At 38.8% G+C, this 27,445-nt stretch overlaps 1 protein-coding gene across 1 annotated transcript in view; it reads left to right on the top strand.

Moving 5' to 3' along the window:
• The window catches only part of LOC140238324 (uncharacterized), a 72,730-nt gene that overhangs the window by 31,734 nt on the left and 13,551 nt on the right, over positions 1 to 27,445 (top strand). Inside the window, exons 9-18 of the mRNA XM_072318258.1 lie at positions 4,309 to 4,429; positions 4,826 to 5,064; positions 12,551 to 12,591; positions 13,992 to 14,061; positions 14,681 to 14,863; positions 16,364 to 16,476; positions 21,556 to 21,719; positions 24,656 to 24,761; positions 25,565 to 25,711; positions 27,286 to 27,423. Of these exons, the coding sequence (XP_072174359.1) occupies positions 4,309 to 4,429; positions 4,826 to 5,064; positions 12,551 to 12,591; positions 13,992 to 14,061; positions 14,681 to 14,863; positions 16,364 to 16,476; positions 21,556 to 21,719; positions 24,656 to 24,761; positions 25,565 to 25,711; positions 27,286 to 27,423 (1,322 nt within the window). The remainder of the gene's footprint in view (positions 1 to 4,308; positions 4,430 to 4,825; positions 5,065 to 12,550; positions 12,592 to 13,991; positions 14,062 to 14,680; positions 14,864 to 16,363; positions 16,477 to 21,555; positions 21,720 to 24,655; positions 24,762 to 25,564; positions 25,712 to 27,285; positions 27,424 to 27,445) is intronic.

Consider the following 27,445-nt stretch of genomic DNA (forward strand, 5'->3'; position numbering starts at 1 on the left):
ATATTCAACAATTGTACATCACAAAAACTTCCAAAACTCATTTCAATTCTTGTGTATTTTATTGTTTTCAGAATTTCTTATGTATTTCCTTGTTTTTCAACTTTTGTTTTTTCTTTGTTTTTTCATTGGAAATTGTCACTGACCACTTTTCTACCATAATTAGCACAAAATTAATCAATGAAAGTGATTAATTGTAAAAATAATCAGGTTTTTATGACTTTCATGACAGAGCGCTGTTTTCCATAGGAAATGTACACAAAATCACAAAATTTTGCCCGTTTTGGGGCGACACTCCGTTACGAAAATGGGCGTGGCTTCGCAAAAGTATGCACGGACGTTGCAAATTTGGCCTCAAAAGTTGCGCGAGACTTGAGCGAAGAAAGTCAAGAAGCCTTGCGACGAGGCCTTCTCGCGTTACAGAATTATAGCGCGAAACGTCGAGGGGGGGCGGATTCCGCCCCCCCCCCCCCCCCCCCCCCCCGGCCCTTTTAGGGTTAACACATTGAAGGCGAGTCCCGAGTATTTTCGGGCATGTGTCTATGGGAAATGCGTGTTGTAGCAAAATCAGCCCGTTCTCAATGAGTTTAAGCCCACATCCTTAAAGGAATCCTGTGTCCTTTTAAAGGTCTCGGAATCATATTGCAAATTCTCCTCAGGGTAAGTCTACACTGTGAATGCTGATGAGATTTCGAGCCTTTCCTGCAACTCTGTGCCAGATATTCTTCAGCTGTGTTTGATGCAACCACAGAATAGAACAAAGTGAGCCAGCAGTGTGTAATAAATCGTGAGAGCCTAATGATTTACCAGCTTGAACTTCAAGCATGCTGTAGAATAAGAAAGTACCCTGCATGGTGGTTGATTATTCCCCCTCTATACAGTCAGGGTCTATTGTCTCGAGAGATGTGAAAGCTGTCAGCTGTGATTTATCAAATCCTCCCTTTTATCTGATTTATCCTTTTCCCCTAGTGCAACCTGCAATGTAATGCAGGTAGATGGGGGTGGTTGGCTGGGGGGGGGGGGGGGGGGGGGAGGTGCAGAGAAAGAGAGGATGAATTTATCAAAATTGAAAACAAGATGTATAGATTAATAATCGGGATGAATATGCAGATAGATAACATTTATATGTAGATGCGCAGATAGGTAAACAACATGGACTTTCATATTGATAGATGCATCAATATAGCGATAAATTGATTGATACATTTTCAGAGACATGCCAATTAGATAGATCAATACAAAGTAGACAAACAGATAGGCAGGAAGATACACTGTACAATACATTGTAGGTACATAGATATATGGATGGTTAGATCGAATAGATATGAATAGATTAAGGTACATAACTATGTGGTTGTAGATGGATATATAGAAAGCTGGATAGACAGATAGGTAGATAGATAGATAGATAGATAGATAGATAGATAGATAGATAGATAGATAGATGTATATAGGTAGATGAGGAAATTGCATTGGTGAAAGAGGGGTGGGGGTGGGGTGGGAATCTGAGATCATGTTCCAGCTTTTGTTAGGGAATCCCAAACTGTTTTTTCCTCTGACATGAAAGTTTCCTGTCATTGTGCAGCAGACCGGCCATCCTGACAGATTATATCATCTGCCCAAGTCCAAAATTGGTCCTACCCTGGGATTTCCACCATCATGTGATTGTTAACTGGCTCTTTGTGTTAAAAGGGTAAAAGGGGGGGGGGGGGGTGTGGCAAGGGGAGAGGATGAAATGCAGACTTTCGTTTTACTATTAGTATCACACTCTGTACAGCTTTAATGCATCCAAGGCGAGAAAGTTACCTTAACCTAAAGTTCTTGGGTAGGAAGACAATTGGATAAAAAGTATCTTGTTTCTGTCATCGATCTTTCAGTGAGGTGATATAAAGTCAAAATCAGCTGGTCAGTTACCCTCTGAAAGTTGCTTATATCTTGCTTCTGATCATACGTATTGCCTTTTCCTGTATCAGTCAAACGAAATTACTTCAATTTATAACAATTTTTCTTGGTTCATTTTTGATATATTATGTTATGGTATAATGATGAGGAAGGCAATAGCCTCTGTAAATGATCTACAGTTTTCAATCACATTCTTTACCTCATCCCAGGAGGTCTCCTGTCTTGATTGATGTTAGAGCAGTTCTGTCCAAATACCAATTTCTGTGCCAATGAGTCAGATGTGCCCAAATTTCACACATATAACCTTTGGAGTAGAAATTTATGTTGCATGCAGTGGGTTTATAAAGTGGGAATGAGGACGACTTGTGTGATTATTGTAGAAGGTAGACACGAATACAATGATTACATATTTTGAATCAGTCCACTTCTGTTCAATTTGACACATTCTGATAGCTAAATCTTGGTATAGGGCCTACCTTTTCCCTACATATTGGGGTCATGACCTCGCTGCATCCTTTGCCAGCTTCTTATGACAGCATCTCAGTTTTCAGGTCTTTTGTTTGGATCTTTCTCAGGGTGTGTTGCATCACATGACTTTTCAAGCAATTTCCACATCTTGTTTGCATTCATTTTAGGCAGTTGAGAAGAGGCAAGCTTTTAGTTCTAACTGATGGCAATCCTGAATCAAGCTACAGACATAGTCTATGCTTCACTAAAAAATGTATCATACATCACAAGCTCAATTTAGGAAGTATGATTAATATTTTATGATCATGCTGATGTTTATTAACCTGACATGCATTTCAGACAAGTCAGAGTGGTGACCTTTTTCTTATGTGAGTATGTGGAGGTGAGAGCTTGGGGATGACATAACAAGAGAGCGTTCCAGTCTTCTAGAGTGTTACAGTGATGCACCCTAAGTTTAATCTGCATGACACCACCTGCCATGGCTGTTTGATCATGTCATCATTCCTGTGGGTGGAACTCTACTCAGTTTGGAGTGATTATTTATATCTGGCCAGCTGTTTGATGAAAATTTGATTAAAGGGATAGAAAATATGCACATGATATTTTGTAGCTGCTGCTGTTATAAGGAAATATTCATAGGGTATGCTGAAATAGCAGGATACTTTCTTGGCTGCTTTTAGCTCAGAGTAAATTTTGATTTCCACCACAACTTTGCATTTGGATGTAAGATGGTTACTGGCCCTTCTGAAGGGGGACACAATATATTGACTCTTTCATTGTTGAGCTACTTCTATCACTGATCTTCAGCTGCGACCATATGTACTCTTCCATTTACTATTGACACAGAGGTCTTAGATTTGTAAAGAGCTTTGCTTTTTCATCTTTTGCTCCACTTCTGACGCATTGTACCCTGTGATCCTTGGTAGATTGATTCACACTGTATGTTGCATCAATTTCATGAGCAGTTTGAAATTTTGTCTCTTCTGTGGGTTCAGCGTATCTTCAGATTTGCAACACATGTTTTGTGACACACTCAACTCTTCAATGAATGTGAGCATATATACTGTACAGCAGATATCGATAATGCTACAAACAGGACATGAATAGAATTTGAATATTTCAAACATATAATGTGTTTCATAGCTGGGGAATACTTTCTGCAATCACATTGATGTATGGTATTCATATTAATCAGTTGTTCATCTGTATTCTCCATTGCAATCCATCTATCACATGGGATTTGTATCAGTAATACTTTAGACTCACCTCCTTCTAAACCTTGTGCTGTGCAGTATGACAGTTCTGATTATCTTCCAGGTGTTCCTTTTAACCCCACTGAAGTCAAGGGTAGATTATTGTGTGTAATAGTTATGGTAGCTGAAGAGCTAGGTCCTGAAAGGATGAAAATATTCATTCTCAGGGCCAGTCATATTGGTGGTGAGAAGTCATTAGAGACGATAGCAAACTTGCCATGCTTCAGTGGAAATTGCAAGGCAACAGTGCCAAAACAACCCAAAACGTTATGGGGAAAATCAGAGACAGGCATGCAATTTTCCTAACGTCGAACAAATGTTGTGATGATTTGTAATGAGAAATCTCACCATAGAAATGACATGATATTTTTCATGTGATATCCACTAGGTGTTTGGATTCCACCCTGCAGTGACACAAAATGTGCAGCTAGCAGCTCTGAATATTATCACGTCACAGCCATACACGTATAGTTGCTTGCAGCAGATGGCAGTAACAATCTTGCATACCCATTGTGGTGGCAAAAACCTACTGTAATTCTTCAGCGCCACAAATTCATTTTTGTAATTCTTCAGCGCCACAAATTCATTGTAGCAAGAATGAATAGCTCAAATTGTGCAGTTTTTTAATGGTGCAATATTTGGCAAAGAGAACAGGCCCATTGTGAATCTTTCCTTCCCTGTTTACCAGGTGTCATGACCAGTGTCCAGAGGGAACTCATGGAGCTAATTGTGCTAGCGCCTGTCAGTGTCAGAACAACGGGGTGTGTGACCCAGCAACCGGAGAGTGTACCTGTAAACCGGGATGGAAGGTGAGTGGACATCAGTCTTAATTAATGACAGAGTAGCCGCTAGATACGCAAGGCAGCAGAGATAGCCAGAAAATGAATTTTCAAATCATCCCATTTTGTATTTCATTGACAGTGTTGTCCAGACATTATCACCATACTTGATAGAAATGGTCATTTCCTACTATAACTTTTCTTTTCCTATTTCAATACACAAGGTGATAAAAGTTCGTTTTACCATCACATTTGATTTTTTTTTTTTTTTTTTTCCGGCCAAAAACTATGTCAACTGCCTAGTTCAACCAGTTTGACTGAATTCATAATCTTATCTTGCTGGAAAGATGACTGCATGAAGCTTGCTTTCAAAAGATATTTTACATATATAAGATTAATTTTCTAAACTTCCCTTCCCACATATAGGGGGAGGTATGTGCTGTGCCCTGCCCATCAGGTCGTTTTGGCCAGGGCTGCCGGCAGCGTTGCATGTGCTTTAACGGGGCCAGGTGTGACCCGTCGAACGGTACCTGCCTGTGTCCAGAGGGCTTCAAAGGGGACCGTTGTGAGCTCCAGTGCCCCGTAGGTACTTATGGCATCAACTGTGGGCAGACGTGTCAGTGTCAGAACGGAGCCAAATGCTCGCACATTGATGGCAGCTGCACGTAAGTACACACAGACATTCATGTAAGTTTTTTTTTTTTTGGGGGGGGGGGGGGGGGGCTGGGGGTTGTCTATCTAACAGCAATTTGAATGAGATTCATAGACCCTGTTTACAGTGCGAGGCTCGGCCGAGCCCGCCTTCATTTCAGTGTAAACGCGCAAAAGGCCAAACGGGGGGCCAAAATTGGCCTTGCATTTGGCCACACTCTGGAGGTGGTCTCGGCCGCGGCCGAGTCGCGGCCAAACTGCGGCCAAGCCTGGCCTTTTCTCAGTGTAAACGCAAACTGGGCCAAATGCGCGGCCAATTTTAGTCTGGCTTTCAAACCCTCTGCCCGTACTATTTCGTTATTCAGGATATTAACCCCCTCAACATTGAAACTAGTATAGTTTAAGGTGGTTTTGTCCTGCAAAGGATTTTTCCTTCGGCAAAGGCCTTTGCCCGAACGGCGACTTCGTCGCCACGGAATCCAGTTGGCAAAGGGTCTGAAAACCAGACTATACCAAATTGCATTTACAAGCAGAGCGCCACTACGACAAAATATTGAAAGGTTTGAATTAAAAGCGCAGCCGAGCCCGGCAGTGTAAACGGACAAAATTGCGGGGCTCGGCCGCGGCTCGGCCGCTGCTCGGCCCAGCCCCGCACTGTAAACGGGGTCTACTATTGCCAAATATTTCACTTTTGTCACTTGACATGATGACCACTGTGAAAGTGAACTTTCACTAACATCAGCATTATTACAAAGGGATTGAGGACATTTTTGAATGTTGTATAGATTCATGGGCACCAGAGTTTGTTATGATTTATAGCATCCTTTCCAAATGGGAACCTATCTCTGATTATCCTTGAAATATTTCATGACTCTTTACGGTTCTTAGATATAGAATAATGATGACATTTTCCACTCCTTTTTTTAGGGAGATAAACAGATCGTAGGTCATGAGAGGTCCATGGGATGACTAGTTGCACACAAACTAAAAGGAAATGCTAATGTTGCTGTACCCAGCTCACATACACTGGCATACCTATGTACATGCTGCCTTTGCCAAAATAAAATGCCCAAAATAGATGAAGGTTTTTTCTAACTCTACTTTAGTCTCACTTGAATGTCGGATGGTGTGCTATATTTCAACAATTCTTGAGGGGTTTAATGATGACACCTTTGCAAGTCCTCCCCTCATTCCTGTGTGTAGGATTTCAAATCCAGGTCTGTGAGCCCAAGAGTCACAACCCACGCATTAGAAAGAGCCTACATCATACAGGCAGGGGGAACATGTAGTGAAGCAGGCCAAGTGATGCAGAGCCTAGAAACCTCTTTGTGAATTGAACCCTTAACAGTCGTCCCAGGTGAATCATGAGTCAGAGAATGTTATATTATATGCAGGACAGAGAAGACTCATGTTCAGGTGTCTGTCGGGATATCTATTTGAAGATTATGTGGTCATCATACCAGGGCTACCTCGGTCGGTCAAAAGAGAGCACGACCAAAACCTCTCCCCTTTCTTTATCACGTAGATGTGTACATGCAGCAAATATCCACATGCATTTTCAAAAAAGAGTGATGCTGCCATGAAATTTTGCTTTTAATTCTGTGTACTCTCTACCAGGAACTTAAAAGACTACATTAAATTGATATTTTGTAAAAGTCTCAGTATGTGTGTTCTATTTTTATGTAAAAATATTGCTCATGTAGGGTGAACAATGTACAACATGGTACATGCCAGGCCTGTGATGATGATAAAATGAATAAGTAGGTTACACAATTGTCTTTGGACTTCCAAAAAATATGTGTATAAAGTGGAAATATGTTAGTAATTCAACATCCTCAGGACTTTGTCTATTGTTTGAAGTCACTAGTGCTCATATTTTAGAAAGATGGATATGATTCCATGTATTTAGGAAGAAGAAATGTAGTCACAGCAAAATGACTGAGTTGTGTGAAACTTGTGAATAGCATGGTAGAGTGATTGACATGATTTCCCCACCACAAATATGTCTGGAGAAATGTTGAATGAAAAACAGGTCTTGTGGTTTCCTATTCCACTTTGTGATTAGTCTTTGTCAAAGACCCCCCCCCCCCCCCATTGTAGTGATTGCAGTAGGAGCAAGCAGTTGGTCATTAGACAGGACTAGTCAAGCCAGCATAGAGAGCCAAGACCCAGCAAGAGATCAGTCCAAATTTTATAATTTATGCACTTGAAGGATAGGCCCCAGTGAATTTCGCTACCAGTGTTGGGTAGCAAAAATCGGAACTAGTCAGCAAAGTGCCATCCATAAAGAAGCCCAAGCACACCCATTTTATGCTGATGGCTGATAGGTGTATCGAGCAATTTCAGTAGACAAAATGACTAACTGAATTAGTCAATAACAAAATCAGTGAGTTTGAGTTCTTCTAGTATTAGGCTTTCTCGTAATCATGAATGATAATAATAATCACAGTCGTGGATCTCAAAGAAGGCCTTTGCACTGATGTGCTAAACTTTGGTTCTAAAGCTCTCCACTCATGTCAGTCAGTGCTAACAACAGCATGAGGCCTTGAGAATAGACTAGTCTGTGATTTCAGCCAAAACAGAATGTTGATGTACACCCAGAAGGCTTGACCTTGATCGTCAATGGAGACATAATGGCCTTCTTTAATCAGTGTCGGAGTGTTGACGTAGTCATAGGCCGGCAAATAAGTGTCATCTGTGAATGTAATCAGATGGCTTTGTCTTCAGGGCTCATCAAACATGGGAACAGACTGTATTCTGACTTCAGTGTTGTCATGAGCATTGATGCTCCTTGTTTGGGTGCTGTCATCTGTCGGGAATTTTCCAAAAGATGTCTTCTTCTTTTTTTTTGAAACATGAAAAAGACTTCTGATTTTTTTTCTTATACACTCAGCAGATGTATCTCATTTGATTCATGAGTGCCTATCTCTGTCTCTTTCTCTTTCTGTGTGTCTTTGTACATATTTCTTATTATATATCTCTCACTCCCTCTGTTGTTTGAATTTACATTTTTTTTTTTACAGTGGAATATCAAAGACTCCCTTGTCACTAATTCGTTGATTGTACCATGTCGTCAAATGCAAACTGCAAACAGACAAAAAGACACATACGTATGCACATGGCTAGACATAAACACACAGACAAACATAGACAAACACACACAGTGTGGACTTCTTGTAACTAGATTCTGCTCTCAACAGAGTTTTTTTTTTTTTTTATTTTTTTTTATTGGGTACTTGTTCTTAATTGCCTCATATCCTTATCCATCTCTGTATAGAGCATTATTTCTCGCATGAAAGTACACGAATAGCTACAGTAATTTCTGAGCTACCCACTGGAACTAAACACATAGGAACAAGCTCAACATTCTGATGTTGCACTCCACTATCATGTCTGGTGAATATGTCGTGTGTTTACACATAGACTGTCACATCTCAACACAGAAAAACCTTATGTTCCATGATCAGCAAAGTCAAAATGAATTGTAGACCATACTGCATACAAGGAAATTTTGTGGTAGATGATGCATTACATGCCAATCATTTGGAACACAAGCTTGCCTCCCCATTAGGTACTGTAGGAGACATAATAACAAGTGAGTAAAGATTTAGAAATTTAAAGAATTTGTAATATTTGGGTATATGTAAATTGCATTCCAATTGAGTACATTATGTCAAAAATGTGTTAATGAGACCACATTAAATCAACATTAGGATTAATTAATTGTCAATATAATTCATAAAGTATTATTACAAAGACTCTTTCATGTGACTTTTTAGAAGGTAAAAACATAATAGCTTTAAAGTTTGGTGTTATGTATGCAAGTAATGTCATATCCTCATTGCAAAATTTCGAGTTTTATGTAAATGATTAAATTATTGATGTTGGTTAGGTGACTACAGTTTCTGCTGGTATACCGTAAACTGTCATTGCTACGACCGTCCACGGAGGTAGATTATTTGAAATAGGAAAAGAAAAAGAGCTGCTGTTCATGCCTTTGCTGCAGAAGCTTTGCATTATTAATGCACCTGTGATTAAGGGAGACGATCGTTGCTGGGGGTAGATCAGGCATGCTTTACCAGCACTCACTTAGCTAGCCTCACTCACAGACCCTTCAATGACAATCAATGGTGGGGGGACTTACATGTACTGTAGCTTCAACTAAAGTGGCAAATCGAGGAGAAAGAACTTTGGTCAACATTGGAAAGGCAGTGACTGTTTGAATTGTGTGTATCACTTGTCACCTATGGAGACTTCAAAATGATTGACCTTGTCATTTGATGGCAGAGTCACTTGTCATTATCTTCCTCTTTCATTGTGGTCTGAACATGTTGTCAATTTTATTTTCAGTATTCCTAGGCTACATAGGTGTCAGGTATATCTCCCCATTCCTCAGTATGGATTTAAATCTATGCTGCCAGATACAACACTTTTCAAAATGCATAGTTGGTATACCCCCTCCCCCCCCCCAAAAAAAAAAAAACAACAACAACAAAAAAACCAACAACAAACAAACAAACAAGCAAGCAAACAAACAAACAAACAAACAAACAAACAAACAAACAAACAAAACTCAATTTCAGTATTTGATGATGTTTTTTCTCTTTTCTCTTAAAGGAATAACTTTTGTCACAAGACAGTAACCATATAATGAGATGTTTATACAATAAGAGGAATAAGAATTTGTTTGCATACAGTCATGTAAAGATAAAGTGTGTAGTAGTATATCAATATAATCCAGGAACATCTCATACAAAGGCTGGAACTGCAATGAACTTGCGCAGCTGTAACCTCTTCTAAACAGACAAAATAACTTCAACAGCCCTGCCACAAAGTTACAACCAATTTCTCCCATCAAGCTGTGAAACAGTAAAACAGATGGTAAGAAAATAGTAAAGGTCAGCCATGATCTGGATGAGGAAATGAAAGTCAAGTGGGCAAGACTACTGAAAGCTTGCTGACAAAGTCTTACTCGTTGGTTTGCTGTTTTCCTTGCTCATCTTGGCTCTAGATACTGCCAGGAAGGATGAGAGATGAAAGGAATTTTTCCTTTTCCGTTTCTCCCTATTCTTCAGTGCAGTTGACCTTAGTCTGCTCTGATAATAGACTTAAAAACGCGCTGTGTTTTGCAGGGAAGACATAAAATGACCATCAGTTGGTTTTCGTCATGCTCTCCCCATCACGTAACTTCATACAGGCAAGAAAGCGTGGAGCTGAACCGTGCTGGCTGAAAACGTGTGTGATTCAGGAGCGGAGGAAATGCATGTCTACAAGCAATCTGTTGTGCCATATTTGAGAGCGACGTGTGTGGTGTGTCAAAGTCAAAAGAGAGACAGACAGACGGACGGCGCTAAACTATCCAGTGTATGCCTGTCTTGTCTCGTCTCATACCTCTGCCGAAGACACAAGATGGGTTCAATGTGACCATGGACACACTTATTGCTAAATTGATGCAATCTATGTTCATATTGGGATGATAAACTCAGAGGCTTCCTCACCATCGCATTCGATACATGAGAATAATAATAGAGCGAGGCTTACTCTCCCTCCATTCCTCCCCCTCTTTCTCTCACTGTCTCTGTCTACCCCACCTCATCCTCTTTCTTCTATCTCTCCATCCCTTTCCACTCTCTCTCCTCTTCTCTCGCTCGTTCTCTCTCTCTCTCTCCCTTCTATACCCCAAGTCGTCACTTTCTCCTCTCTCCACGCTCGCACTCTCCCCATCTACGTGGATGCAAAGATTGGCATTTAAATCACCGAGAGTCCATCGTCAAAGGGAAGTGGTTGTCTTGGCCCCACCCCATCCCAGAGACACCCCATCCCAGATCAGAAGACACTCTCTGAATGATTTAGCAGGCTAGGTAGACTCTGCGAGCTGGCAGAGCAGACGCAGCACTAGCGTTGAGATGATTTTTTTTTGGGGGGGGGGGGGAAGGGGGAGAGAAATTCAATGCCACTAGAGCTATATGGGTCGTAGGAAGTCACTCCCTGCATCTCTAGACACACTAATGTCCTTTTCTAGTCATTGTTTGTAGTACCATCATCTTTATCATTATTATCGATGCTAATCTGCAAGCACAAACAGTTACTAATATGATGATTATTGTTCCTCTTTTACCTTTGCTATAAAGACATTTTCATTGCTACCAGTATGATTTTATTGTCATAACTATGATTATGATTGCTCCTTTATTATTCTTAGTATCATTTTTATGACTACTGCTATTACTATTTTCATTGTCGTTGCCAATGCCATCATCGTCACAGCTTACCTTGAATCACGCAGAAAAGTTGCTATTCCATGGTTATTATTATTAGCATTTCTACTTTTACTATTAACCCGTCGAGGACGGGCTGATTTTGCTACAACACGCATTTCCCATAGACTTTTCCCCGAGTATACTCGGGACTCGTCCTCGACGAGTTAATATTATTGTCATCATCATCATCATCATCATCATCATCAGTATCATCATTATCAGTTCTAACATGATTGATGATCAAATTTATGATTTAGAAGGGAGTGATACAAATGCTAGGCTTGATTACTCCCTATGATTTGGGAAGTACACATTGTATCATAAAGGTTTAAAAAAATATAAGGTCAAATCTTGTTGGATGTATGGCAAGACATGTAAACAATGATACAATAGGATACAAATATGGCTCATTTTTTACAGAATCAAAGTGAGAAAATTTCAAATTGGCTAATCGTCATTGTAGCAGTCTCTAGTTTATAATAATGCATGAAATTTAATGTGAATATTAAGATATTAAAGTATTTATGACAAGTAAGATACAAGTAGGTACAAAGAATCAAAACCGACGGAGGCTTAATTTGGAATGAAATGACGCATCTTGGGTTTTTTTTTTTTTTTTTGTGAGGAGAGAGAATTAAGTCTATCATGTTACTCGCCAACGCTTAAAATATGCTAGTATGTGGGCTAGGTGGCAGTAGTCACAAGTATGTATTGTGTGTGTGACGTTATCAAATCCCCACAGGTTGTTGTGTCACTGCTTGACTCATAGTGTGATTGGAGAGTGCTCCAGACAGATATGAGTTCGGTTAGTTTGCGATATCCAGCAATTGTGCTAGTGTCACTCCCGGTGCATTAGTGCAGATTGGCTCATGGATTGTTTGAAATTTTGTCAATCACTTTAATAGAGCACATAGCAGATCCTTCCCCCTCTCCTTTATTTCCAAACCCGATATATAATTGGATGTCTGCAGGCTAGAAAAATGGAAGATTTGACAAGAGTAGAAGATTTGTTGAGCTCTTTGGTAAAGCGCTCCACAGTTGCGACCTGTGGTGTGAATATTTGGAGTGCTGCAGAATTATGCATTACCTCCTTAGCGACAGGTTTGTCACTAGTATAGCCCTTAGGCTTGTCGAACCTTGAATATTCTGTTCCGTAATCACCCATAATTTTTCCTCCTTTTTTTTTGTATCAACAGAGTGGTACCAACTTCTCTTTTACCTTTTTTCTTCTCATTTTCAGTTGCACTGAAGGATTTCTGGGACAGTTTTGTGGTGAAAGTGGTGAGAAAGACAAACATTTGTTATTCATTCCTTTTGCCTGCATTATCACATATCCTCAAGGAAGTAAGCAAGAAAGAGCTCCGTAAAATTTGTCCCAATTTTTGTTGTAGTTGCTTTTTTTTACCTATAGTTCTTTCTGTTAAGCTTTCATAGCATTTCATGGCCAGAAATAACACCAGCCTGATATTGTGATCTTTATGTGAAGAAATTTAAAATCCCTTCATTTTCTTTACATATTTAATGAAATATTTATGAGAATAATGGACATTCACAAATGGCCAGTATTTACTAAATCTAGAAATTGTAATGTTAGATATATAGCCATGTTCAAGACTATTCCACAGAGTAGAGTTTGACAAATAGATACTATTTGGAGATAATGTTTATAGGTCAAGCTTTACAGAACAATCAGAGGAAGTATCATTTTCTCTCTCTGATGTAGTGTTTATCCTGTGATAGGAAATATATAGAGGATATATTTCTCAAATGACATGAAAAGTCTTACATTTGATTTAAAAGAAAAGAAAAGTTGTGTTGCAAAGGAGCCTTAAAGGTAAGATTATTGATAGATGAATGTGTCTGAAATGTGCTGTTTGCCTGAAATGATTATCAAGGGTAGCCATTATCCATTTTTGACACAGTTTGTCTCCATATATGATTATAAATGATCATTGTAAAGATACTATTCTCATCCAGCAGCTGCATTATGAAAGATGTGTTGTGAGTAGTCAAATACTGTCAGAATGTTATTCCTGATTATTACACTCTTGAAATTTCAAGGAATTCAGCATATTTCATTCAGTGTGCTGAAGTGGCTGTAAAGGGATGACATCAGGTTCTAAGAGATAAAATACCTACATGTGAAGAGTCCTGTTAAACATTTCCATCAAATTCAACACGTTCTAATTAATGATTGGTCCAAGGACATGCAAATTATTGTACTTTGATGAGATTAAAGTCATAATATCATGTGGATGGGCAATAGATACTGCATAATTCAAACCAAATTTTTTATTAGTTAGAAATTGAAAGTCTTTGTAATATGATAGCAGCACCAATTAAACATATCTTTGTATAATAGTTTTTTTTCAATATTTGGTAATTAGAGCAGATTAAAAGTAGTTTGAATTATTATAGTTGGTTATTAGTGAAGTTTTAATTTGGAATTTGTGCTATTCTTGTCAGAGTTTCATATCAAATTGGCAACAATCACTGTATTTGAGCTGGTTTAATTCTCTCATCAAAGAACATGTCTGAACAATCAGAACCCAAAAACAATAAACAAACAAGAAAACAAGAACAAACAAACTTATGAAGAGGCTGGTGTTGTCATTTGTACCAGTTTGACCCTTGTGCTTTATACTCCTTTTATTCTTTTTGACTTTTTTGTTGATTCACAGTATGTCCTGCATGGAAATTTGGAAACAATTGCTCCAGACTTTGCACCTGCAACACAGAAAATACAAAGAGGTAAATACACACTCCAGTAAACATTATATTTGTGTCTAGTTTAAAATTCCTTGTTCATTTATAAGCTTTTAGAATTAAAAAAAAAGAGCTCAAAATGTAATTCATAACAAGTGCTTTTGTTAATGCAATATTTTAGAATGATACCACATCAGATGAATAACGGCTTTGAGTCTTTTGGAACTACTTTCATGAAATTCCTGTTTTTTTATTGATGTGTTTTGATAAAAGATTTAAATTTTGTAATGAGCAAAGAGAGAAATCAGATGTTAACCAAGCTGTGCTATTACACTTTCAGATGACTATAGTCTGTAGAAGGCTGTAATGATACAAGACTTATCTTAACCAAATGTCAGTCAATCAAAAAAAGTGACTCATAAATGAATGTACTTCTGTGACATTGGTTTCTATTTTCAAGTTTCTTTTACTTGAACTACCATTCTAAATTCTATACTTACATTTACTATTCAATATGTAAAGCTTACACAGGTTTGACTGTTGATTTCGATTTATTAGTAGATACACTTGTAGTTGTGACTACTATGTACTCTCTTGTAGTTATTTACAGCATTTTAAATCCTTTTCTAATCCTTTTTCTCATCACTCTCTTGTTAATCTTCAGTTGTCACCCTATATCTGGTCAGTGTATGTGTAAGCCTGGATATGTCGGTCATGACTGTGATTTTACCTGCCCCGTCGGTTCCTATGGCAACGGATGTTACCAGGTTTGTGAGTGTCAAAACGGTGCTCATTGCGACTCGGCAGATGGCAGCTGTACTTGTGCCCCTGGCTGGCAGGGGAGAATGTAAGCTTTAACTTCATTTCTTGCAGTATAACTCCTTAAGAACCATAGCTATTGCACCACTTATGGTTCAGTTTTGGAGAGTAAAACCTCTCCTTTGAAGAACACAAGGGCAAAAAAATTAACTGAAGATGTTGAAATATTCATATGTTATTTTTGTGTTTGTATTTATTACGAAAGCAATGTGTGAGTGTGTGAGTGTGTGTGTGTGTGTGTGTGTTTAAAGAAAACAAGTAACCAATGGTGTAAAATTAATTGTTGATTATGAATTTCTTATGTATTATGTTTTGTATGTACATTGTTAGTGTTCAAATGTGTGTGTGTGTGTGTGTGTGTGTGTGTGTGTGTGTGTGCTACTCTGTTTAAGAGAGAATAAAGGCAAGATAAAAAGTTGTTAGTACTTGAATGTCACTTACATGATCTCTTTCTTCTTCCCATCTGTTTGAATATATATATATATCTATGCATATTTTGGAGAAAAAAAAATGATTGCCAAATCGATATATATTATGTACATAGGCATATATAAAGAGAGGATTTTGAAAATAAATTATGATTGCCAAATTGATATTTCAGGGGTAGATAAGTAGAAGTGATTTTTTTTTCCCCCAATGGTGTGCAGTGTATGATGTATGTACCAGGTAGTTTAGGCAAAAAGCAATTGATACCAGAGAGATAAGTGGACAAACACAACCGAGGTGACCTTGAAGGTCACTCAAGAGGACAGTGATCGTAGTATGAGAGACTGAAACCAGTGTTTGGTCAGAAACACTTGCATTTTAGTGTACCAACACCTCGTAGACTCGTCAAAATGCTTGCATGCCCGCCCACTTAATAGCTTTCGTCAGACTATTTCCTATCCCCACAAATTTCCGTTTATGTACACATTTATTATTATGAATTATGTAGTTATAAGTAGTGAAATTTTTGCCACTCCCTTTTACATCCATCACCATAAACAAATTGCTTAATGTTAAAATTGAACTTTCTATTGAAGAGTTACTTTGTTTTTCATTTGCCATTAGGGGGAATGAAAACTGATCAATCTTTTCTCCCCTTCAAATTATAGTTGAAACTACTAGTTCTGAAAATCACATCTTTGGTTGGTTTAATGTCATCACATAACGCATGATAAACATGTTCTTGATATGTGTGCAAAAGAATTGTTGGCACCTCATTGTTACTCCTTGTCAATACAAGTTTTTATTTTTCATTTTGGGCTTGCAGTTACTCTGTCTAAATGATTTAGTTTCCTCAGACAAGGTTTAAACTTTGTTTTGATATTTAACCTGCAGTTCCTGTATGGTCCCCCTTCCCATGTTTCCTTTTTTTCTCTGAGATTATCCGCCCCTCCTGACCCCTCCCTCCTCACCCACCCCCATCACCACCCACCCCCTCCCTCCCATCACCCACTCTCTCAGTCTTCACACTTGGAAAAGAGACACAAAAAATCGAAGTTTCTCCCTATTACTATACTATTCCCCCTCTCACTTCTCTCACCAGATGTAATGAGACATGTCCTGTTGGTAGCTATGGCCATGGTTGCCAGGCAACGTGTAACTGTGAAAATGGAGCCACCTGTCATCCCATTGACGGCCAGTGTCTGTGCGCACCAGGTAAGCTTGACGCATTGTAACCATCAAACAGCATAGTGCTTTCTCAGTGAATGCTTCTAACTTTTTTTATTTGTTGATTTGTGTTTTTTTGTCTTTTGCGTCTTTCCTGAGTCAGTTTTGTGACTGTGTATATGAGTGTGTAGGCAAGCATACCCATATGTGTGTGATTAATTTGTATTTAGCTTCTCTGGCCCTGTCTCCTTCATTGTCTGTCTCATTTCCTATGTAGCCATAGCAGTAGCATCATTCCCTTGTGCATGTTTCAGAGTATTTTGTGTCACATTTCTCAGAATCTGGTGGTCAGAATCTGGTGGTGCTGTTGCATTTGTGTTACTGCTACCATTCCAATAATTTTTTTTTAACCTCTTTGTGTGAGCTTTCCTGTGAGCAGATCCGAATAAATACTTCTCTTGCCAACAATCCATACAGAACACAGGTTAAAGGCAATTTACATATCAATGACAGCATTGGCCAGAATTTAGTCAGATGTTATTTTTGCTGGAAAGTATTTAAAACAGATCTTTAACACTATCCAGGGGTCCATAAATGTTTGAACAGGAATCGTGCCAAATGCGTGCCTGTTCAGATAATTCAAGTTTATTGTGTCTGTGTTTTTTTATTGTACTTTTTTGTGATATTTTTGGTTTGTATTCCCACGATTTCCTTACCAGCAAACATTGAACCGAGCTCATCCTACTTTCTTTCCTAGTTATTTCCTGTGTTTTGTTTGAACCCTCACCGGTTGAGTGTCAGGTTATCTGTCTTCTTGTATGTTATGGACTCAAATAAATTAGAATAGAATAGAATAAAATTCTAAAAATTTCCCAAAACAATTTCCAACTAATTTATCAATGCAGATTGCCACACCCAAGTAGTGTATTCTTGCCAAAGAATCTGTTCCTGTCCCAAACTGATATTTAAAGGTTGCCAATGTAATTATTCAAAGTGCATTTCCACGCTGTGTAATTGGAATAAACTAACATGAAGAGAATTGAAGAAAATTCATTACAATCAGATGTAAGGTCAAGAGAGTTAAGTTCCGTACTGAATTCTGAAATTTCCATAGACTTAATACACAGACCACCAGGTTCCCGTATGGAATGGGTTGATGCGTTTTGAAATTTCATGTTTTTCCATCCAGTTTTGGCACATGCTGATAAACAAGTACCATATCTTTGTTATAGCAGTCAATGTTGAAAGGTTACCACACGATTAAATGATTTAATGCAAGAGGATGCAACTTAATCTGTATGGAAACTATGATGTAGTGCTAATGACATTGCTGAGAATTGATGTACTTTTAAAGAAATGCCATTCAGAGAATAAATCAAATAAAATCAAAATCTTACTGGTTTCATGTCAACAAGGGAATATTTAATGAAGATTCGAGTTACAATCCTTTTTTTGGCTAATATCAGGCTTTATTCAAAACATATGAAACTGTAGTATTCTGTAGCATGTTTATAATGATGATAATACTACTAATAATAATAATAGAATAGAAATAATGATAATGATAATAATAATAATAATAATAATAATAATAATGATAATGATAATAATGATAATGATAATAATAATAATAATAATAATAATAATAATAACGATGATAATAATGATAATAATAATGATAATAATAATAATAATAATTGCATTTAAATGGCACTTTTTACTGGTGTTTCTAAGTGCTATTATGTAGGTCTAGCTATTTTGATAACAACCTATCGCATCCTGATCATCTAGTTTTATTGTGGTTATTAAAGCCTGCTTGGACATGGTGTGGAATATCACTTTAGATCATCAATTAACAAACAAAGGAAGCTTAGTAACAAGTCTCAAGTCCTTCCCTAATTGACCAGACCTGCCCAAGTTCTCTGTGGCTCTGTATACAACCACGTTAACTGCTGAAGTGATATGTAACAGTCCGCTCACGGTCATATGTAACAGGTCCTTCCACTGACCCGCAGAGGACTTCTGAGTGTCTATTAATTCTTAAGTGCCTGCGGTTACACTCCTGTCATTAATCCCACCAATTAGCCCCACTCTTCCGTTAAGTGTGCCGCTAAGGGAAGTGTCGTCTCCGGTCCATGTTTGTTCCTCTGACAGTAGCTCCATACCTGAAACCTTGTTTAACAAGCAGTCTGCCAGGATGCTGTAGCCCCTCCCCTTCCCCCATGACCCCTCCCCCTCTCCTCCCCTGGTTGCCAAGAGGGCTGCAGGTGATGACAGCTGGTAATTGATCAGTCTGGGGGTAGATCGGCGCGAGGCTCACGGGGTTAACGATCAAGTTGACGACCTCAGGAACATTTAATTCTGCTACCTGCTATAGCTCCAGGCTTCTGTCTGTCACGGGTGCTAAAACCGGTATCATGCTGTAACACCTGCTAGTAGAAAGATACTTGAGCTGTGTTGTCACTGGAAGCAAGAATTAGGAGCAAAGTATGCAAGATTAGAACGATGGTGACGTCAAATTTAAAGTCAGGCATTAGTCTTGGGAAAACCTCTTGCAAAAACCAACATGTCAAGCATCTTACATTCTTTTTTAAACATGAAAAGTAAACTTTGCAAGTCCCAGAAATTCCGAAACAAACAATAGCATTTGGACAGTTTTCTACAAATTGGGTCCCTGTTTCTTCAACATTGTGTTGAGACTTATAAACTTACTGAGAGAAAGAAAGCAAGAACAGAATCAATAGAGGGTCACACAATTTTCATGTGGACATGTGTTTGTACTACCACATGTTTTGGTCTGGCCACCTACAGTGAACACTTGCTGCCTGAGATAATTCAGTTTTACATAAGATATGAGACTAATATTGAAATTTCAGTGTTCTTTAAAAACTTTGCTTACACCATACAATCACCCCATAATCAGGCATGTATGCATTTTTTCTTTTCAGATTTAATCTTATCTAATAATCTATTTTAGGCATGTTACATCATTGAGTGAGGAAGAATCCCCATTAAGATGTTTCCCTTATGCAAGAAAAAAAAAACAAGAAATAACCAATCAAAGTGTGCATTTTTTTGAAGTTTAGACATAAATGTAGAGAAAAAAAGAAAAAGAGTGAAGGGGGAGAGGACATCAAGATAGGGCAGATTAGAAGGGATCAACATTTGACAGGCTTGCTTGAGTGTATGAAGGAGGCTCAGTTCTAATGGTAGTTATTTGAAGCGAGTGGGAGTGTTGATTCAAACATGACTCATGTGAGAATCAGTGTCCACCTCGGCGCTAGCAGTGGCATGAGAGGGGTAAAGGGTAAAGAGGGGGGGCATGGAGCCAAATCTCTCTGGCTCATCAGCACCCAACATGTTGGGATAAAGAGTCACATGTTTGATTGGGGGAGGGGGAAATTTACCCAGTTCTCCTCCTTTTATTTTCGTCATGCCAGAAACCTTACACTTGGGAATCGTTTGCTGCGAGAAGTGGGAAGGGTCGATCACAAGAGGATATCACTGCTTATGCCTTAATCCCGTAAACTTGCGCATGAAATTGGCAACATGCGCTGTCAACTTGAAAAGGTTTAACTGTTTGCCGTGTTTCACACCGATTGCTCCTTAGGCTTGGTATTGACAAGTTATGCGATGATTCAGTTTATCGTCGATTTTTGCGGGTGCTTCTCCAACTTGTTGTCAATTTGGGAGACTGTATGAAATTGATTTCAGTGTGTCCATATTTGAGAAATAATAATTCAACAGAAGACGCTGGGAAACTTGTTAGAGAGGATATTTCAGAAAGGAAACTCTCAAAGGTGTTATGACATCCACCTGTTCCCAAGATGACAGATGCAGCAGAAATGATTCCGGTTCTAACAATCTTCTTCCCCATCTATGACTTGCATTGCACAATCATGAAACTAGTAAATGTCTTTCCTTGTTTACAAGCTCTATTCAGCAATCCCTTCATGAATGCCATGAAATTTCTGTTTTAACTGGCATTCAGCGAAAGGAACACAGGTATCAGATTTCAGGTCAGACTTCCTCAGCATTCACTGAGAATGAGAAGGTATATTGTCCATGATCATGTGCTTGCCAAGATTTACATCAATTTGATGCTTAGATGACAGAGTGAATGGTATTGTTAACCTTCAGAGCCCTGAAAAGTATCATGTTACACTAGGAGGAGCCTTTCATAGCTTTGAATGAAAGCTGCCCTACTTACCTGAAGATCTGTATCCTCATAAAAGTGAAAATGAAAGGGGTCAGGACTTTTATGCAATGTAAGATTTCAGTTTTGAAAGAGTGATGAAAATTGTATTTGTTTCTTTTAGTACTTTGTGTATTTCCTTCATTATGTTTAGAAATTGGAGGGTTTCCACTTAACCCATTGAGGACGAACTGATTTTGTCGTAACACGCATTTCCTATAGACACCTGCTCGAGTATTGACCGATTCTGTGACGCGCTATGTGTATTTTTGGCATGGGCGCAGCCATAGTGGGTGTATCAGCCGACCCCCCCTCCGCACTCCCCCACCCCTCTCCCTACATTAGCACGCGCGCAGAATGAAAAACTGCTTTAGCCAATAGGCGTCTCGTACTGAGTGCGCGAATGCTTGCTTAGTGCGCGAACCTTTGTCACAAGTGCGTGTAAACATGTTGCCCCGGGGTGGGGGAGAGCAGGGGGGGTCGGCTGATACACCCACTATGGCTGCGCCCTGTGCCGTAAAATGTCTGCTGCCCTCAACGAACGCGAATCGGTCAATACTCGTGACTAGTCTTCAGTGGGTTAAGGTTTTAAATGGTCATTCTCCTACAGACTTTGTATTGATGTTTATTCATGTATCACAGTAAATTTCATCCTCTGGTCTTAGTAGATAGGACCAATCCTTATTTCTACAATCTGCACGTTAGCATCCCTTGTAAGTTTGACATGCCAAATATAAGAGCTTCCTCAGTTTCCCCCTATCCTGAAAAGGAGAGGACAATCAAGGTATGCATTGTATCATCAACTTAGAGCTGTAGAAAGACGTTCATGCTGTATCAAGTCTGGAGCTAGTGCCCTTCTGACCTGCTATGGGTAATGTGTGATAGATTTGTTGGTTGTTTAAGTATGATTTGATCTCTTTTTCTTCTTCCAGGTTGGCAAGGGGTGCAGTGTAGCCACCCCTGTGAGTCTGGGACCTATGGCGAGGGGTGCAGCAACACCTGTGAGTGTGGCAATGGGGCAACATGTGACCCCGTGACAGGGGTGTGTGAATGCACTCCTGGCTGGCTCCGGCCTTCCTGTCTCATAGCTTGTGACGTGAGTACCATGCCAATTTATATATTCAACTGATAAAGAAAGATTCAGGTCATAGAGCAGTTATATCTGACTTTAATATTCAGTAAACATAAAGCAGATGATGTTAAAAACTGTGCCATAATGTGCTGAAACTATTATGCAGGTAAGTCACCCTTTGGCAACCTAGAAGTAAATGCTGTCAACCTAATCTGATTTATATGATGAACCGTTTAAAAGCCAAAGAGGGCTGCAAGTACTCTGGTATCATTGTCAACAGAAGAGTGGATAAAAAATGGAATTTTCATAGTTTTTCAGTTTGCTTTGGTAGAACAAAATATGGTCCAAACGATAGCAGCTTGTAGTAGCCTGGAATTAGAGTGTCTCTTTTTCTCTATGGTGTTAGCGATACAAGGATCCTGTTCTCATGTTAAGGTAGTTTTGCTCACATAATTCAACCTTCTACACATTAACATGCACTGGTATATCTTCACAAGGATGAAAACATATTCTACTTGGTCAAGCGCTAAGAAGTTTTGTTTAGATGTTAGATTATTTACTTACCGATGAATACCTTGCAGATTTTCCCCTTTCACATCGTCAAGGTTTGTATCTGAAAATAGATCGGCATCAAGCTATTTTGATGCAGATTTTGGGGCTAATGATCAGTTTTGTCTGTGCAGAAGATAAAAGAAAGCAAATTAAGGAATCATAGTGTGACATTCAAGCCAAGATTTGCCCTGAGCCAGTCCACTGTGCCGGTAACACGTTGGAAGTTTAGCAGAAAGGTTTGTCATGGGTTATCAAGGTTGTTTCTGCTAGAAATATCACATTTGCGAGTGTGAAACGCTGTTTGATAGAGGCTCAGGAGTATGCCATGCCTGTAGTGGTGGTGTGCCACATTGTGAGTGAGAATTAGCCGGAGATTCCTCCCAGGTACCTGGGACTTCCCTGGCCCTGGCCCCAGGTACTGGCAGTGAGCACTACTCACATGTCTGCACATCACACATGGGACTAATTTTGCGATCGGGAGAACCTCCAGAAGTCTTCCCCCCCCCCCCCCACAGCCTCAAAAACATTAAAATATCCCTCAATCTTAGCAAAGAGGAACCCTCGCTGAACAAGAGACTGCTCCCACTGGCACCGGTGGGGGAAATATTTGTCTCCATTGCATGACCTTCATTTTTTCCTCTTACTAATTCGGTTGGGAATATTCATGCCTGAGAGTTTGCGTCTTCATCCTGAAGTGCAATTCCAAATATGTTAGGTGAATTGATGGTGAGGATTTGGATGTGAATCATTTTGTAAAGTCATATTTTCAATGCCTGTCAAGTTATGACTACTCGACTAAAGGAACAGTGTTTTTTGATAATGTCAACTACATTTGATGATTTTAGCCAGTTGTGTCAAACTTGTGGTGACTAGTCTGAAATTCAATAATCTGGAGAAACAAAGGACAAGAGTTTTTTGAACAGGATGCCCTTTTTCTTAGTTCACTTTTTTTAGGTGACTTTCCCCGAAGTTTGATCATTCCAAAATTTGTTTCATGCTAGAAGTAGGTCAGTTATTTCTTTGCCAAAATCTACAACAGAAATTTGTTTATTAGAGATTGTGTGGGAACTGCTGAAAGTCCAAAAGATCGGTGAATAATCAAGCCACAGCTCCCCCCAACATTTGGATTAGTACTCTATACAGGTAATCGTGAAATGACTTCATCCATTTCTTGCTTGCTAGAGTCCTTCTCTGTCAAATAATCCACACTGTCACAACTCTGTTCAGAAAGAGCAAAAAGCTTTGCGTATGAATGGATAAGCATTCTTTTTATGATGGAGCCTAAAGAATGGGGAAATAATGCTATTGTGGGAGAAGCCTTTGAGCAAGGTGTGCATTTATTGATATTTCATACATGGACAACCAAAACAAACAGGCAGTAAGTTTCAGACGACTGCCATTGCAACCACCTGTATTTGTTCTAGCATTGCTGGTGTCCGGCCTGCCATGGGGAATTCTGAATGAAGGTTGTGGTTTCTCTTCTTGGCATTGTGCCAGGGACTGAAACCAGCGGGAATAAAGTACTGCTTTTTTTTTTTTTTCACTGGTTATGCAAGAGGAAATAGGCTGGATCCTGTAGAATTGAGTAGCTGACTCTCTCTCTCTCTAACTTCAGATTAAACAGGAAGGCAGTAAATATAGCCTTGGAAAGTTGGCGATGAAATTGGTCAATTAATGCACTGCCCTTCTAAACTAGTATTTCCTGTGTACTTTCACATCATCTTCACTCTTTTCCTTTTTTTTTAAATGGACAAAAATATTGAATTTCACTTCTTCAACGATTTTTTTTCCCTTGAATCATGTGGTGACAATAAATCTGTTCACTTCCACTACTTTCTGAATTGTGGAAAAGAAAGTATTCACACATATGCCCTCATTTTATCTTTTCTTGTAGCAAATGTGCTTGTGTTTTACCTGCTTCTTCATAAAGAAATAGTTTGCCATGTGTATTGAAACTTTCCTGATGTGCATGTACTGTGTTGTTTTAGCGAGGGCTTAATTTTTGCAAATTTCACAAATCAGTATTGGACCGTGAATTTAAGATTGCATGAAAATGTTGTCATACACTAGGGTAAAAGTGCACTTATGATAGCCCCAGTGTCAAATTGAAAATGTCTGTGACTTCCTCATTAGCGAAAATATCTGTATGTGAAAACAACAGGTTAATATATACAGCAGGGCTGGACACTAACGGTGGCCTGGTGGCCCCTAAAAACGCACATCGGGCCACCAAAATTTCAGAAGTGAAGAATTTGGTGGCCTGATCGGGCCACCAAAAAAGGTCGGATGTTTGCCTTTGGGCCACCAAAAATAAAAGTTAGTGTGGAGCCCTGTACACAGTATTGTGAAGTAATACAATGAGGGAAGTGCACCTTACACTTGAAGTTTGTTTGTTTCTATCATTTCAGCCCAAGCAATTTGGCACTGGTTGTCTGAATCGATGTGACTACTGTGAACACTCGACGACATGCTCCAATGTGGATGGTGGCTGTCAATGCACAGGAAACTATACAGGTGAGTGTTGTCCCATGTGTCCTGTAGTGAGGAGTGAAAAATCACTGATAATACATCAGTCTATTAGCAGGGCTGTACAGTCAGTCACTGCTAGAAAGAATGATGTATGATACATGTGTAGTTACTGCACTTTTATTTTTTTCTCATGAAATAATGTAAAAGTTATGAATGTAATCATTATTCATATATTTCTTGACAGATTTCATTACACATTCATCCATTCCGTCATGCAGTTGTTCACTTCCTCCATTTATTCATTCATTGATTCCTTCATTCATTTGCTTACTTCGTTCATCTGCTCTTTCAAGTTGTCATTCTGTTAATATTGCATTCATCTCCTGTAGTCGCTCATTCATTCATTCATTTATTCATTCATTCATCCATTTATTTATTCATTCATTCAGCCATTTATTCATTCATTCATACATTCATTCATTCATTCATTCATTCATTCATTCATATTCATTCATATTCATTCATTCATTCCTTCATACATTCATTCATTCATTCATTCATTCATTCATTCATTCATACATTCATACATTCATTCATTCATTCATTCATTCATTCATCCATTTATTTATTCATTCATTCAGCCATTTATTCATTCATTCATTCATTCATTCGTTCATTCATTCATTCATATTCATTCATATTCATTCATTCATTCATTCATTCATTCATACATTCATTCATTCATTCATACATTCATTCATTCATTCATTCATTCATTCATTCATTCATTCATTCACACATTCAGTCATTCATGCAATGATTCATTCGTTCCTACTCTTGTCCATCAGGTGTCCTGTGCTCCAGTCTGTGTCCAGACGGCTACTGGTCAGCTAACTGCTCCTTGACCTGTACCTGTGAGAATGAAGGCAGCTGCCACCCCACCGATGGCTCCTGCCTCTGCCCACCGGGCTTCATAGGAGAATTCTGTGAATTAGGTGTGACTTCAAACTTTCCTCACTTTAAAATCTGCCTAAGCATACCATTGCTTTAATGTTCATTTTTGGGTTTTAGTGTTAAACCCATCACATTTTGGAGGAAGGGAAGGGGGATTTTACTGCTCAAATTATTGTTTGTCAGCTTTAAATTGGCACCTCTGAATTTCACTGCATATCTTATATTGGAGAAAGATTATATAAACTATGTAATGTCATGAAATTTGCATAAAATTAGAAAAGATTGACCAAAATGTGAGACAAAGAAAGTCTTATCTTTGTAAACATTTTTCTAAGTTGAGAATCAGTTATAGAGAAAGAGACAATTATGTGTGAATACACGCAAACAAGGCTCAAATGATTTTGTTTTCTCCACCTTACCCCCCCCCCAAAAAAAAAAACAAAAAAAAACTGACAATAAATAAGATTATAATGAAGAAAAAAAAAGTCAGTTATTCATGGACTTCAGTCCCCTACCCCACCCCCTTGCCAAAGATGACAATTCAGTTCATGTGGAGAGGAGGGGTTGCATGGATACCTAGGTGATTGCATTAGGCTGGTACAAACTGTTTTATCATTTGAATGTTCTCTTAAAGATATGCAGCTTATAGCTAGTCGCTGAGGTTTCAAATCTAGGAGGGGGTAGGATTCCTTAATCATCGTTGATGGTAACAAATGGAATTTTTGCAGTGACACACCAGTCACGCATGAACACATCATTTGGGGATTACTTGCGTGCCTTTTTCTCACAATGTGTTCTCCCTTGAAAATGAGCTTGAAACCATGGATACAGGGTGGATGGGATTAGGTTGTGGTCATAGACTTGACTACCATAAATTCAAGAAGGTATGACTGGTTACCCACATTACTGTTATATGGTAATTAGTGGTTGGGAATCGGCGTGTCATTAATTAGTGCAGAATCCAATTCCTGTGTGCTGTTGTGGAGGTAGGTATTAGCAGCAGTTCAAATGACTGAGACTATTACATCTTTTATGTATTCTATATGAGTTGAACTTTTCACAGGAAATAGATGATTAAAAAGAGAATGAGTGAGTATGCATATGAAAATTCTGGTATGTCATTACAATGTAGTTGAGAATGTGGTTTGTGCTTGATATGGTGGATGATCAGCTTGTATGAAACAAATCTTGGATATAAGAAGTGTTCACATTTACCAAATCCTTATGAATTCAGAGATGCACTCTGTCTTGATAAAATAGTACCCATCTACTTGTATGTCTTAGTTGTAATCTCAAATATCATATATATCCCTGATATGAGATGTAAAAAAAGCAAAACATCAAAAAACAAAACAAAGAAAAAAATGAACCAACATACAAACAAAACATTAAATTCATGAAATTCATTTTCCAGCAAAGCTTCCTTGATGATAATGATGAGCATTGAGCTACTGATTTGCTAGTACTCATGTGCCTAACGTTTTTTTTTCCTGCCCTGCATAATGCTCAAATCTTCTATTAATGCAATGTTTATCACTCTGAAAAGCCAGAGATCATCACTGTGTACTTGATCAAACTATATCAAACTTCTGTGTCTTGTTCTCATCCACATCAGTCTGTCCTGCGGGTACCTATGGCCAGTTCTGTCAGTACTCCTGCCCGGACTCCTGTTACCTTGGCAACGGTTCTTGTCATCCGAGAGATGGGAGCTGCACCTGTTCACCTGGATACCAGGGGGCCAACTGTGATACAGGTAATTGAAGTGGTTAGAAAGC

The sequence above is a fragment of the Diadema setosum genome, chromosome 14, assembly GCF_964275005.1.
Source record: "Diadema setosum chromosome 14, eeDiaSeto1, whole genome shotgun sequence".
In the NCBI taxonomy this organism is placed as follows: Eukaryota; Metazoa; Echinodermata; class Echinoidea; order Diadematoida; family Diadematidae; genus Diadema; species Diadema setosum.